The following is a 15,735-nucleotide window of genomic DNA, read 5'->3' as shown; positions in this document are numbered from 1 at the left end:
ATATATATATATATATATATATATATATATATATATATATATATAATTTCAGTAGATAACATATCAATTCATTCAAAATATTTATTGGAGCAACTACTTAATATTCTTCAATAAGTAAGAATATAATATTTTTTTAGTAGTGTAATATCTTGTGAAATAAATAAAACCCCTTCACTTGTAATCAGAAGTTTCGGATATAAATTTTAAAAATTAAAAAATTCTTGTTAGAACATATTTCGCTTTTAGATAAATCTTATATAACAAGAATTTGAATTGATTGAAACAATTAATCTGTGATATTTTATGATTAAAAGAACATATAAGTTGGCCATATTAGATTTTTTATTTTTTCCTAAAATAAGGAGAATTGTCATTACATGAAGTCTCCCTATTAAATTTTATTGTCTGGTAAAGTATTTGCCATAACATGTGCAATTAAATACAATTTTTGACTATTAGAGTGTTTTAGGTGTTAGCTTTTGAGATCCCAAAATAAAGTCAAATTTTTTCTCCAAAACTTTTTAAGAAGATTTTTTATTAGAGAGGGCAAAACTTAATCCATTTATTTAACACTCAATACTTTTTTCTCTAACATTTTTTGTTTTCTTTTTCTTGTTGATTAAAAGGTGGTTTGGAATAGCTTCTTGAAAAGGAAAGACTTTGTGTGGAGTGTACCTTTTAGGTGATAAAAGCTAAGTTTGTAAATTTTATTTTAGTTTTGGACAATGATTTTTCTCCCAACTTATATTATAATAGGTTATGGTTTCAATTTGTTTAGCATTGTATTGTTTAGTATGACTAGAAATGTACATTTGTTACTTATAATGTGCTTAAAAGATTTTCTTCACTAATCAAAATTGTGATGAGTTGTAACTTGTAAGTATTGAGTTATTTTTATTAATTAGAAGTTTTCAGTTCAAATTGCGGTCTCTAAATATTATACTGTGTTTGTAAATGTTTTACCCCACCTTTCACTTCCTTAAAATGAAATTTTCTAAAGCAAATTTAATTTTTATCACGTCTCAATACAGATGTCGAGCACTAGACATGAAACAAGGAAAAGAGAGAGAACATTCTCATGACCATCAACGTAATTGACGAGATGTTTAGAGATTCCTCAACCCTTAATATCAAACCTCTTATTTGAGCTATAGCAAAGTATAATCTTTCGACAGCGAGCGACTTTTTCTACATAAAACAAATTCAAATTAGTAGAATTCAACGGATCTCATATGTCAAATAATTTAATCGAATTCTTTTTCTTATTAGACTGACAAGTAGCGGCAGAGCTAGAAGTGCATAACTAAAGGGTTATATGCAAATCAATTATTTATTATGAACACATAATGCGCTCAAGTATGTGAATTATGGTCAATGAGCTAGATTGAAAATCATGAGTTCTTAGATTCGAAGCAAATATTCAAATTAATTGCTTTCATCTATCCAAATCTTAATAAATCGAGTTCAAATATCATGTGCACTCAAACTAGTTCGAAAACCACAATAATAAAGATATATAGTATTTGAAAAATAATCACAAAAATACAATAAAATCAATACAATTTTAAAATTTTATTTTCAAAAAAAATTGAACACATAAAATTTCTGTTTCAAGTATCTAAAGTACCAAAGAGTACACATTTATTTATACAGGTCCTACACTGCAATAAAGTGACAGATACCTCCACGTTTCGTTTTGTGATTGGCTGGAAGCAGGTATCACTGGGACCCACGCGTGAGATTCCCTTTATACTATTCCTTAATAACAACATGTGGGTTCGTCGTCTTATATTAGTTGTTTATTTTTTACATATTTTTAAAATAAATTTACTATATTTTTTCGTTTTTTTATTATCAAATTTTAACTTGATATATCTGTGCGTTTACCATTTTAGATAAAAAGTATTCTTCCTTGATTTGTTAAAAATGATAAGTAAAAAGAGAAATCAAATTAGAAAATATTTGACAAATAAATATAGGGACAGAGGAAATATTGTATTGTTAGTTTATATACAATGTTTGTTTTGATTGTTACTTTACTTCTATTGTATCGTATCGTTTAAATTTATCGTTAGATAATGACAAAAAAATTAACGACTGGGTGTGATCGCATCTCCACCTTAATATTTTCTCTTCTTTTTTTCATGTTTCATCATTTATCCTAATTCCTATCTTTTTATAATAGTTTTAACTCGTATCCTATATTTTTTTACTGGTTTATCACTCAAATTACGGATATGTGACATTATGAACGATGAAGAACAACACAATCCAATCAAACATTATATTCATTAAACCAATATAGTATGATACAATAAAATAAAATATAATGCATTGTGAAACAATACGTAACAATCATCCAAACAACGCATAAAGTTTTATAGGTGTGGGCTGGGAAATTGATCCTAAAAGATTCTGCCACCTGTACACAATTAGATCAAAAGGCTGTGAAATCAGAAAGCTTATGTCACAAAATTCCTCTCAACTCTTTGAAGAAGAAAAGTCTTGTTTAATTTTTTTCTCATTTTTTTTTAATTCACTTTTTTTTTTTAAAAAAAATTTGGTTAGTGTTATTTGTGGTTGTATTCGTTACTATTTTTATGATTTTTTTACTATTATATTTGTTTTACATATTTATTTTTTAATATACTTTACTAAATAAGGGTTTATCGAAATTTGAAACATATTCTTTCACAAGGTAGCTAGAAGCAAGGGTATATACCTTCAGCCTACCCGAATTTCATTTGTAGAATTATAAAATGTATATTATCATTGACGTATTATATGGATTAAAAAAAATAACACTAATGTTAAAATAGATCGTGTTGCACTTCTTAAAGTGTGGCCGATGGCCTTTATGTGATTTATAGATTAAGGTTTAAATTGTAATATTGATCAATAATATTTATATCAAGATAAATTAAATCGCTTAAGTTTGCAGTACCCCTTAATTAGTTTATATATTTTTATGAATTTTAATTAAATATGAGATGCTTTATGCTCCAAATTCTATAGATTACATAATTGACTTTGATGCCCCAATCTCTGGAACTATCCTTTTTTTAAAAAAAAATTAATCTAAATTGATTTAAAATTAAAATTATCAAGTATTTCAGTACGTGTCGATTTTACATTATAGTATTATTTAGTGAAATCCAAACTAACACATCATTATATTTGGTGAGTACCAGCTAGCTACCAATTGGAATATCAAGTTTTGATAAGACATGAATATCAATTAAGTACTTTTGTTAATTAACCTTAGGAGCCGATTTAGTGCTTCGATATCGAGTTTAATTAAGCTTAATTAATAATTTTAGCGTAAAAAATATATTTCGAAGCATAAAATCATAGTAATGGAGGAAAAATAAAATAAAACAATGAGTTTGTTTTGCAAAAAAAAACAAAATAAAAGTGATATCATGTCAATCCTTTTATCCTTATAGTCAGTCGAATAATAATAGTATTAATTAATTAACAAAGTGTACCTTAATTTCACGCATGATTATAGCATAATGATCAAAGCCAACTCCCACTCCCCCCCACCCCACCCCAACCCCACCCCTTTGTACTTTATTTTTAAAAAAAAATCAAGTTTAGCTACTTATGAGATTAATTCAAAGTTATTTAGTACGTGTTATTTGGTTGGACGTTTTGAATATTCAGTGAAATGAGTCGAAAAGTATGTCTTGACTACAATTAAAAAAGAAAAAAGTTCAACAATAATTGTTCGTTATTGACTTGACACACCCCTTAAGAATCAATAAATAATAAGGGTAATATTACTATATTATCCTTTGTTTTATTAAATTTAATAATTTGAGAAATATGTTAGATGATAATAATATTTAATAGTGAAAGTTCAATAGACACAAAATGTAAATTACATCTTAATTTTCTAAACTAGACAACTATTATATATTAGATAATTATCTTTAGTACAGCGAACAACTATTATTAATCAAAATATATGAAAAATTAAGTGTTCTCCTTTCACATTTAGTTGTCAAAATAATTTACACTTCACTAAAACTATGAAACAATTAAGAATACTTCAAATACTTTCATTGTTTCATATGTATTATATTTCATATAGGAATTACTTGGTTTTTTATTACATTTTGGATTGTTTTTCTATATTCTAATTATTCTATAGTGTTACCACCATTGAGAATGAGATCCTAATTATATATTAATCAATCAATTATCATGTGGAAGTCGCAAATGACACGTCAAATGAGGGGATTAGTGTTAATATATACCACTAGTGTGAGCTTAAAATAATTAGTGGTGATTCAATTATATTTAATTTTGTGCTATTGCTTTTCTAATCCGTATTAGGGAGGTGATTAACAAATATGATACTTTACAATTTAGCGATAATGCAAATATATTGAAGGTGTTGTAGGGTATGATTTTTTTATCTAGAATTAGATCAGAAGGTTAATAAGTAATTGTTTACGGTTGACTAGTTTCCCTTTTCATTTTTTCAATAATATCATTTTTAGTCTCAAATTATCATATCGTTTGTTTTCACTACTGTTATTGTTTTATTTTTCTTTATTATTTTTTATATGACTTCTTCATTATTTTATTTTTCTTTTTACTAATTTCGATAAATTTTACTTGAGTTCAGAATCTGCCAAAATAGTGTTTCTATTTATTTACGATAAGAGTAAGACTACACTAAATATTTTGTAATTGCTTTTCTAATCTACTAAATAATTAAAAATAATTAAAGTTTAATGACAACTTTGCTTCTTTAGGAGATATTCTTGAGGATTCGTAGGGCCACAATTTACCAAAAGAAGTAGAAAAAACTATATTAAAAATGGACCCCAACAAAAGCCATTGATTTTTTTAATTTTTATTTTTTTAGTGGAAGCTAACATCATATTCCCATTAAAATTTAATAATTGGAATAAAATATCTACTTTTTAAATCACATAAAATGAAGAGTGGAGGACACTTCAGTCAAATCATACAAAACATATTCCACTTCAATGTTTTGCAAATGTAAAAAACATGAAAAAAATGTTGATCAAATTGTTTTTTTTAATTGAACCATTTATACTTTCTCTAATGCTCAAGATTATGTTTAAAAGTCTTTATTTTCTTGATTTAAATTTAAAATATTTAATTAAAAATAAAAAAAATTACTGAACGTTCATTGCCATATACTTTAAGATAAAGACCCGTATGTATTATATATTATTTATTATCATGTATTTGGGTGTTTATCTCTTGTATCCTCCCCCCCCCCCCCCCCTCTCCATGTTTAATTAACTTTCATAGTTAGGTATTAATTATTGGAAATATTTTTATAATTACGCATACTTTGCTATCACATTTATTACTATTGTCTATACTTTTAAATTTTTTTATGTATCTTACCATTTATTAAGATTTTTTATCATCTATTGAGTAATATACAGTTAGGTACATATTTTTTGCTATCAGATACACTAAAATAGAGAGAGATTCGAGTGAACTTTGTATGTATCTCATTTACATATGAATCACACTAGATACATGTATTTGTATGTATATGGCGTGATTCGCATGTATCTGAGATATCAGATATATGTCAGAGTGGAGAGTGAGAAGGGAGAGCGGTGAAGCAAATTTTGTTATGCATCTCATATACATATGAATTGACATGGATATAATGTATCTAAAACAAATTAAACTTAATTTTGACCCATGTATTCAGAGATGCATATATCTAGACTTATCGAAATGTATTTGAAAGCATAAAAATATGATAAGATACGTAATATTGCAACTAGAATATATCTAAATAATATAACTCCTAAACTAGTGAAATTTATGTAAAAGTCCCTAATTATTTAATAAATGCACAATTACTTAATCAGAAATTGCACAAAGATAACCCCTAGGCCATAACTTTGTTAGTAAAAAAATAAAAAAATAATGAGAAATTAGGCTGTCAAATGAGGTTTCAACCTATGATTAATCCATAAAGTTAGTTTAGTCTCTATTAGGTCAACCTTCTAACACTTAAAAGTTATTTAAGTGAGAATTTGTATAATATTTAATTAATGAGGGATTCCAACATCATCATGAACTTAATCAATGTCCAAAATGTCATAAAAAGAAAAGATTCATATCCACTTAATTAGTTGGCTAATTAAAGTTGTATAGTGACATAATTTGGTCTAGGGTGGATGACAGTTTTAAAGCAATTACTATAATTATTCTCAAATCAACATTAAAAAATTAATGATTAAACTATATATCAATCCATGTAATTGTGCTAATTAAAGAGATTAATTATTACTATTATATCTCTGGCAAGAGAATGTTATACTTTATTTGTCGTATTTCTCTTTTACATTTTTTTTAAAAAATATTAATCAGTCGGATTTTTTCAACCTTCATTTATACTGAGGCTTTTATAACCTTTGTTTATATTGAGGTATTTGTATAGTGTTCAATCAATTATTAAACACAAAATGAGTATCTTTAACTTTTAAAATGACAAATAATTTGAAATGATTTTTTTATTAAAAAAATTGAGGATAAATAATTTGAAACATGGAGTATATCCCATTGTAATTTTCATCCACAAGTAATTTGATTCTCCATTTCTCTCTTTACACTTTCATTTTGTGTACAAAAATCATGAGTCCAAGAATATTTATTTATTTTAAAAATGTTTGAGACTTTGTATTACCAACAATGATATTATTGTATACAATTTTAAAGAATTCAAATTCAAGGAATGTTAGAAGAATATTACCCATACATTTCTAAAGAAATAGTATAGTACTATAGTATTTTGTTTTTTTGAACTTTGGTGTTGAATAAATATAAAATTGAATGGCTGTCCATGTGAAATCTTTGATGGAAATTGCCTTTCTTCTATCTCACATTAGCTGAAATTATAAAGTTATTAGTAGACAAATATATAATTGTATATATATGCTTCTAAGTATCAACTACTTGACATTAAAATCTAGAAATAAGGACAATTTAAGTTATATATACAACTATGAATAAAACATAAAACACACAAAAATCAACATTTTAAAGCCCCACTCAATCCAAATTCTTTTATTTTTTTAATAATCGAAGTCAAGACAATACTTTTTATGATAAGATACAGATTGATTCTAGATCTCGTGGTTAGTTAAATTTTTTTATTTACGACTAATAAAATTATATTAGCTTCACTAAATTTATTCTTGAATGATTTATTTGATGAAATTAGTTTCGATATATAAAAAGTTCTTATGATATTTTTTTTCTTCGACGAAAAAAATATACGCATCGATATAGATCCGTAATAAGCTTGAAAAAGAATAGTGACACCTTAAGTAAACAAATTTTGTAATACAATATGGTAAAAATTAAACAATAAATTCACGTATGACTTTAGTGAGAATCGACTATTATAAACCAAGTAAATTAATTAAATAAAAATGCACAAATCATATAAGTTATAGTATTCTTCATTATCATTTTTTAAAAAAAGTTTCACAACATTACATATACCACTAGGAGACAATATTGATATGTCTTAAGATTTGCAGACAATGAAAGAATATATTCTTGGCATAATATATTCTTCAGTATAAGAACCCAAAAAAAAAAAAAAGTCTACAAATGTTGTACAAAGAAGTATTCATAAGAATTAAAATAAAAAAAAGAGTATCAAAGATGTCATAACATAGAGCTAGTTTTATTATTTATTTATTCATTTTTCTCTATGTCCAATGGGACCTAAATAACCTACCATGTGCAAGAGGGAAACAAACAAATCCCACTCAATCTGGAGCATACATTTTTTTTTTTAAAAAAAATATTATGTAGTAATATTAAGATATTAATTTAATTAAGTTCCACATATTGATAACATATATAAAAAATCTAATCATCAGGTTAACTTAACTTACGATATATAACTTTTCATAAACATTATAACAAAACTGCCTCCTATAACAAAGTTAAATTACCTCCGTAAATATATTGCATACAAATTTCGACTATGAGAAGTGATAGAGATTCACTTCATTTGAATTGTTGAAAGATCGGTCATAACATAACGCTATTAAAACTTTCACGTCCCTCTCTCTATTAGATAAAGAAAGATAAGGTCCGTCCTATCCGTTTCTCATCTTTAATCTGATTTCACCTAGCCCTTAGCATCTCGCCATAGAGTTCTTATGAAGACACTAGTATTGCATGTGTATGATAACGCCAAAATGATGGCGTGAAAATTATTTATAATATCTGTGTATATAACTTAAATCCATAAAATATTTGGATGGAATTCTTTATGGAAGCACTAATTTTACTAATACTTCATCATACACAAACTAAAGATTTCAGTTTCACACAGGCAGATGCATGTACTAACACAGAATTTCAAGGAGAATATTCATATGTACAATGAATCTGCAGCCTATACTTGGAGATTTAATAGTGAAATACAAAACACACAAAATAATAAATAAAAAATCAACGATACAACTTACAAGATAAAAAGGATTCAAGCACTTAACACGAAGTTTAAGAAATGTATACATATAATCTTTAGGTCTTAACTAAAGATACATAAAGTATTACGAAAATGCAATTTAATCATTCATGTGAAAAGTTGAAATTAACTAGTTGCTAAAAAAGGAAAGATATGTTCTTTATGAAACAAACTAAAAAGGACAGTAAGACAAATAGATTGAAGCGGAGAGAGTAGACTATACACAGCAAATAAATTTGCATCTCTATTGCCAAGAAACTTTAATCTCTACATAAAACACTGAGAATCCTAATTGTACAGAGAGTTCAATACAAAGTTCTAACCATAATCTTTTTCTGGGATAATACACACAGTTACATTTAACAGACAAGTCAACTATGTTCTTGTCCAACGCATAAACTAATCACGTTAATGGACTGGCCAAATCTTACCTGTGCTACATTGCTCTGCAGCTCGATCTTTGAGTTGGTAACATGGGTGTTAGAACAAACAGTTTCTTGAATCAGTTATGTTGCTGCAATTAACGCGGACCTTTTGTTTCTTGATGCTGTGCAGCATTTCTTAGCAAACTAGCTTAGAGCAAATCATTTTTGTCTCTTACCAAATCTTAAGCATCTATTGTGTTTGGATTCAGCTATACTCGGGGTTTGAGAAAGCCGTCCTTTGTTTCGTTTAGAAAACGAGTGTTTCTCCATTGCATTAACGAATTTGCGCATGTGCTTGATGTACTCGGGAAATGTCTCTAAATTACAATGTCCCCCACCTTCGACCCATAACGGATCATATTTCTCTTTGGCAAGTTCCCACAAACGCTTACCATGTGAAAAGTCAACAACTTCATCTGATGTACCCTGCAAATGAAATTGGGAATTTTAGTGCAGGAAGTAAACGAGCTAATCCCTTATCGGAACTTCTACAGCTAGGTTAAGCGGAAAAAACAAATAAATAGCGCGATGAACTAAAATTTTATTACTGACTATTACATAGAGTTCAAAACTTTTGCATTCTAGATGGAGCAAAAAGGTTTAATGAAGCACATAAGAACGAAATATAATGAAATTTTAGAGGGTGATATCGATGACTTTTTGAGAACAGAAGCATTATAACCAACTTCACTACACATCAATGACTAGTGGTGTTTTACAATAAGTCACGATAGTAGATAGTGATTAATTGATCTGTAGAAACGCATGAGCGTATATTAAACAAGTAATTCTGATTTTACTTGTGTAGGAGATCCTTCCCTGTAACAATTTCAAATATGTTACAAGGATGATCAAGTAAGCAGGCAGCATCTTTTGAGAAATTCAGGTACGAACTTCCAGTGACACATCTTCTTCTGTTCTGTATCCTCCGATAACCCGTCAAGGATTCAGTTAAACTATCACTATTGCTTTTCATTAATATCCTTACCCAAGCATTAGTATCCTTCTGAACTATAGCTTCTAAGGTTCATCCAAAAGCTCTCTCATTTGACAGTTCATGAATATGGACTCAGTTAACTGTTTAATTTTCTTAGTCTCATTATTTCCCACCAGACGGAACTTAAAACTGTCTGTGCATAAGACAATACACTAATGAGCAGACACGAGATTTCTCAAAAAATATAGGGAAATGAGAATTTTTCCAGCTAAAGAGAAAAATAACTTGTTTACATTGTCATGTTGGATCAGTCCCTCTCCTCTTTCCCACATTAGTAGAGCATTATATAGTAATCACATAGTTGCTTTTCTTCAATGTTTACAACTATTTGTTGCTTCATTTGCTTTGTATCTTTCAATTTTTCTATCATATTTTTCTTGCGACTCTGCCTCAATGACTTCTCTTTTGAGCCGAGGGTCTATCAGAAATAGCCTCCCTACCTCACAAAGATAAAAGTAAGGTCTGAATACATCCTACCCTCCCTAGACTCCACTTGTGGGATTACACTGGGTAATGTTGTTGTTTTACATTGTTATCTTGGACAAACCGAGGCATGTTCTGTCATTTACCGAGGAAGAATTTCCTGCTTGATTTACCTTGTCATCTTTATTTCTTAATATGCCATATCTTGCAACATAAAATTCAAATATCCTAATTTTTACTCTGACAATATCGAAGTCACCTAATGTGACATGTTGACAACAGAGCAGAGATGTCCGTATCTCGTTTTCAATAAAATTTGACAAGTATTTTCATTTCGTGCTCACAGCGTGTCATGTCAGGTCATGGATACTCTGGACTTTCAGAGTATCTGTACTAAACAATTTCAGTGAAACAAGTCATTATGAGTGGCCGAGGACCAAGGAAATAAAGAAATTTTTGGCAATATGCATAGTGTAATACTCTTTTCTAATCAGGTTCTGCAGTGTGCTCCATAAACTTTTACATAGCTTCCTATATAAGAATAATAACATCAACCATTGTAGGATTCTACTTAGCGCTACGGAGAGATGACAAGTATAAAAAGATACTCGTGATTAGAAGCATAGAGTTGTAAGTTGGCCAGAATTTTGAATAAAAGGACTAAGAAATCATGTAAGCTAGTGAAGCTGAGAGATATGTTCATTCATTTATCTGCAAACCTCTAAGCTTGCGAGTGGAGAGATCCAAAAGACGACATACTTCATTCCAAATAATTATCTTAGTATGCAATCCTTGCCTCTCTTTATTTTATATCAAAAAGGTTGGTTGAAAGAAAAGACCAGTAATGAGCAAAAGAAGTTGGTTTTGAAGTGAATTAGATGCAATATTGTGGATTATTTTCCTTGTAAACTCATATCTATAAGGGTCTTCTAAGAACAAGATCTTTAAAGGAGACAATATTGGGAAGGGAAGTTTGAAATGGTCCACTATTGGACGTTGACAGAAAAGATCATCACAAGTATTATTGACATGTTCAGTACAAATCACCCATAGTTTGGGAATTGTGCCAGACCAATGATATAAGCTTCCAGAATCAAACGGAACCTTCAGTTGTTGAGTGACATAAATGCTACACAAACACTTGGATGCACCTCCGGTTTTGGCTGAAACTGTTAGCAACTTCGTTTCACGCATGTCTACTATTTTACATGAAGAACTTGATTCTAAAGATCAAGACAATAACTAATAAGCGTACACACTAACCTACCCAAATCTCACGTGTGGGATTACACTAGGTATGTCGTTGTTTGTTTTGAACCAAAGGAAACTAGAAAAGAACTAGTCTCCAGAAAATCATTTTTCTTTTTTTTTTAAACCAACTTTAGTCTGATTAGTAATAATTATACGTACCAAAAAAAATTCCTTAAGACTTCTATCTTGATAAGATTTACTAGTATGTAATCAAAACCAAAGCAACAACACAGGTGGTTGACAGGCTTTTGTACAAGAGATTGGCATCATTTTGAAAGAAAAGAATAACTAGAAGTGCTATGTCTGCAACTCCAAGTTAGCTGGAGTATGTAATTGATTCTCATAATCCATCACTCTATCTGGACCCATTTTATTCCAATACTCAATACTTTGGAGTTCTCTAGCACTAGAATTTCTCTACATCTTCCACTGACAAACAAATCTCTAGAATAAAAAGACTCCTACAATACCAAGTTTAATGAAATAGTATCCTGACTTAGCCTTAAAGCCAACTAGTCAATGTTGGCTATTTTGTCATTTTTTTCTAGATTTGTATGTATTTTGAGAGGTCTTGGTTTCAAGTCCCCTGGGGTTCGGAGTCGCTTTTGTTAGAGAGCGCTTTACCCCTCAATGTGAACTTCCCGGCGTAAATCCGAATTTAGTCAAACTCCTATGTGGGTACCGGACACCAGGTGGGAAACCAAAAAAAAGAAGAGACTGTAGGTCGCTTTGACACCATTTCCTTCCATGCGATGTTACATATACCATGTTTTTGCATCTAACATAAGAGTGCATTGGGAGCTCTACACAAAACATTACGGAATGTCCGAACCATATCAAATAACTTCATCTCATATCATCCTCTATCAATAATACTAGCACCTTTTTGTCAGTGTGATCATTTTTCATCCAGTCTAATCTTGTAAGATTGTACATCCATCTTAATATCCGGATCTGTAACACTTATCTTGTGGATCTTAGAGGCTCATATTTACTACCATATGAGAAAGGTGGTCTTATATCCGTTTACGAAATGTGCCTTTATGTTCTTCATTCTTCAAGTTTTATGCGTTACAACTTACATCTTCCTAGTCCTCTATCATACCATTCTCTTAGAAGTTGGAATGTTGGGAAGACATATCTAATGAAGAAAATTTGAAGAATGAAGAACATAAAGAAGCATACTTTTTTGTGAATAATAGATAGAAGTTTAAAGAACAAAAAGGGCAGCCTAATGCACTAAGCACCCCCTATGTGTGGGGTTTGGGGAAGGGCCAGACCACAAGGGTCTACTCGATGCAACCTTACATTGCAAGAGGCTGTTTCAACAGCAGAAAAAAATGTAAAAGTATCTAGAAATAGATGTTTCTTACATGGATCACTAAAACCGGGCAGCTGACTTTTTGTATTTTGTCTATATTCTGCAAAATGAAAGAGATTTGTTAACATGGTGCTTTGTCACAATAAATCAAGCAGAAGAATTAGATGGAAAAAAAATAAGAAAATACTTACTTTGAAAATGTCAAACCAGAATGTCATCTTGACAGGATATAGAACTCGTATTCCTGAAAGTATAGCGCTATGAAGAACAATGGCTCTTAACCTCTGTAAGCGAGATGCCAAGTGTAGTGTCGGCCCACTGCCAACAGATTGTCCATATAGGATGATATCCTCCTGCTTAATGCTGTATTCGCTCTTCAAACAATTATAGACAGCTTCTATGTCGTGGTACGTGTTGAACTCAGATGGCTGATAGACGTAAACAGACATCAATGTTTGGAGACAAAACTCAGAAGGCAAGAGAAGAGAAGCAAAAGAAAATGAACACAAGTGCACGATGATACTGTTTTATTGGCATCATCGTGCTGACGAGATAGATCATCGATATGATGCCAATTGTTGTTAGAAATGGAAGTTAGCATGATAATTTGCTTACCTTACCTGAAGATCCACCATATCCCGTGTAATCATAGCTGCAATCCAGCACACAAACATGACATCAATGCCAAAGGCAAAGGAGATTATAGCAAAATAACAGAACTTTCAAGAATTGTAATTGCACGATGTTACAGTGTTAATGCGACTACAAAAATCATGTTAGTTTAGGAACGACATATTAAAGAGTTCAGAAACCAAGAAAATACAGAGAGTTCATACACAGAATTAGAACAAGAATATATTAGGCAGAAGCAATATACCACAAATCAAAGTAAAGATCAAACTTTGGAACAACCATGGACAATACTATCAAAAACAAGCAACCCCGTGAAATCATTTATCCTAAAAATACCACACAACCCCAAAACATAAGGGAGACAAAGAAAAAGAGAATATTATCAATAAAAAGAAACATAGCACATAATATTAGGCAGAAGCAATACAAGAAAACAAAGTAAAGATCAAAACTTTACAACAACCATTAGCAATACAATCAAAAAGGAAGAAACCCCATGAAATAAATTATCCTAAAAACACCCCCCAAACCAGAAAAGAAAACACCCCACAACCCCAAAACAGAAAGGGATCAGAAAAGAAAAAACAGAAGAAGAATATTATCAATAAAAGGTAACATAGCACATATTATTAGGCAGAAGCAATATACAAGAAATCAAAATAAAGATCACAACTTTACAACAATCATTAGCAATACAATCAAAAACCATGAAATCAAATATTCTAAAAACACCCTCAAACCAAAAAAACAAAAAGAAACACCCCATTACCCCAAAACAAAAAAAAGAAAGAGGAATCATCTATAAGCTCAACAAACAGGTCAACAAAGAACATATTAGGCAGAAGCAATATACAAGAAAACAAGTAAAGGTCAAAACTTTATAAAAACCATTAGCAATACTATCAAAAACAAGAAACACCCCATTACACCAAAACAAAAAAAGAAAGTAGAATAATCTATAAGCTCAACAAACGGGTCAACAAAGAACATATTAGCCAGAAGCAATATACAGGAAAACAAGTAAAGATCAAAACTTTATAACAACCATTAGCAATACTATCAAAAACAATAGACCCCATGAAACATTTTTTTTAAAAAAAACAAACAAAAAAGATGGACAAAAACATACCACATAATATTAACACGAAGATGAGCTCTAAGCTCAACAAAAAGATCAATCATTTGTCCCAAATCAGCAGCATTTCCATGTGAATAAAGAAGTGTAAATCTGCCAGATGGATGTTTCCAAAAAGTAGCTACAATTTTATTACCACCTTTTGTATCTAACAAATGAACATTTACATTCTTATCAGCTGTTATTCCACTAAAACAAACCCTTCCATCTTCATCTTTAAATACTTCATATGTTGGTGGCTCTGGTGGAAAAAATGCAAATTTTGCAGCTACACCTGCTGTTACATTCCCCATTTTCCTAATTAAGATTTAGGCCATCAAATTGACCAAAAAAATAAAAGTTCAAGAATTTCTGTTGAAAAAATCAGAGAAAAAGCTTTTTTTTTTTTTTTTTTTGGATATGATTTTTTTTTTTTGTTCTCTGTTTTTTGGGTTTGTTGATAATTGTTTGAGAAAGATCCGATCTAAGCGGGATGTGGGTATTAGGGAAACAAAGCCCCAGAAAGGAAGAATTAAAAGAAGCAAAACAACTTTGGTACTATTTCAAATATTTTTTATTTTATCTGAGTTCGGATAAACGATATGAAATTATGATTTAATTTTTTTTATTTTATATTATGTCGTTATTTAGGCACCTCGTTAAATTACGATATATATGGAACTATTTATAATAATAGCATATATGTTAGTTAAGTGGTGAAAAAAATTAGTTTAATTAAGTGTTTATCGAAAATAATATTAGTATCTCCACAACCATCTATTCGAACCCACTTATGGGGATATATTTAATTTATTATTGTTGTTGATGATGATAGTGATTGTGTATATTAACTTTTTCAAGAAAAATTAGTCGGTCTAAGAGAAATTATCATATTTTTCGTTTCAATTTGATTTTTTATTTTTAATATAATTTATAATTATATAAATATTAATAATTTATTTTAGATTTAAATATATGTATTAAAATTTGTGTTCAATCGAAATATTATAAATTGGGACCAAGAAGTATTATATTACACATTTGGTTTCTTAGATGATCTGTTTATTA

At 29.6% G+C, this 15,735-nt stretch overlaps 1 protein-coding gene across 1 annotated transcript; it reads right to left on the bottom strand.

Annotated features, from left to right (window-relative positions):
- Window positions 1-8,659: 8,659 nt before the first annotated feature.
- On the bottom strand, window positions 8,660-15,198 carry LOC107024227 (alpha/beta hydrolase domain-containing protein 17B-like). Its single transcript, XM_015225168.2, has 5 exons — window positions 14,683-15,198; window positions 13,536-13,572; window positions 13,112-13,348; window positions 12,973-13,020; window positions 8,660-9,354 (listed from the first exon to the last, which is right to left on the bottom strand). Exons 1-5 carry the CDS (start codon window positions 14,979-14,981, stop codon window positions 9,088-9,090), a joined length of 888 nt encoding a protein of 295 aa, XP_015080654.1. The 5' UTR covers window positions 14,982-15,198; the 3' UTR covers window positions 8,660-9,087.
- Between the last annotated feature and the right edge of the window lie 537 nt (window positions 15,199-15,735).

Source organism: Solanum pennellii, chromosome 7, assembly GCF_001406875.1.
Source record: "Solanum pennellii chromosome 7, SPENNV200".
Taxonomy (NCBI): domain Eukaryota; kingdom Viridiplantae; phylum Streptophyta; class Magnoliopsida; order Solanales; family Solanaceae; genus Solanum; species Solanum pennellii.
The sequence above is the reverse complement of the archived record's forward strand: the minus strand, read 5'-3'. Positions and strand labels throughout refer to the sequence as shown.

Bases quoted from the DNA above. Each gene is read 5' to 3' on its own strand.
- LOC107024227 (XM_015225168.2), bottom strand. From the start codon at position 14,981: ATGGGGAATGTAACAGCAGGTGTAGCTGCAAAATTTGCATTTTTTCCA. The intron at 13,573-14,682 runs GTATGTTTTTGT...GCTGGATTGCAG, and splicing joins CTTCGTGTTAATATTATGTG to CTATGATTACACGGGATATG. The intron at 13,021-13,111 runs GTAAGTATTTTC...TTCATTTTGCAG, and splicing joins TCTGGTTTGACATTTTCAAA to AATATAGACAAAATACAAAA.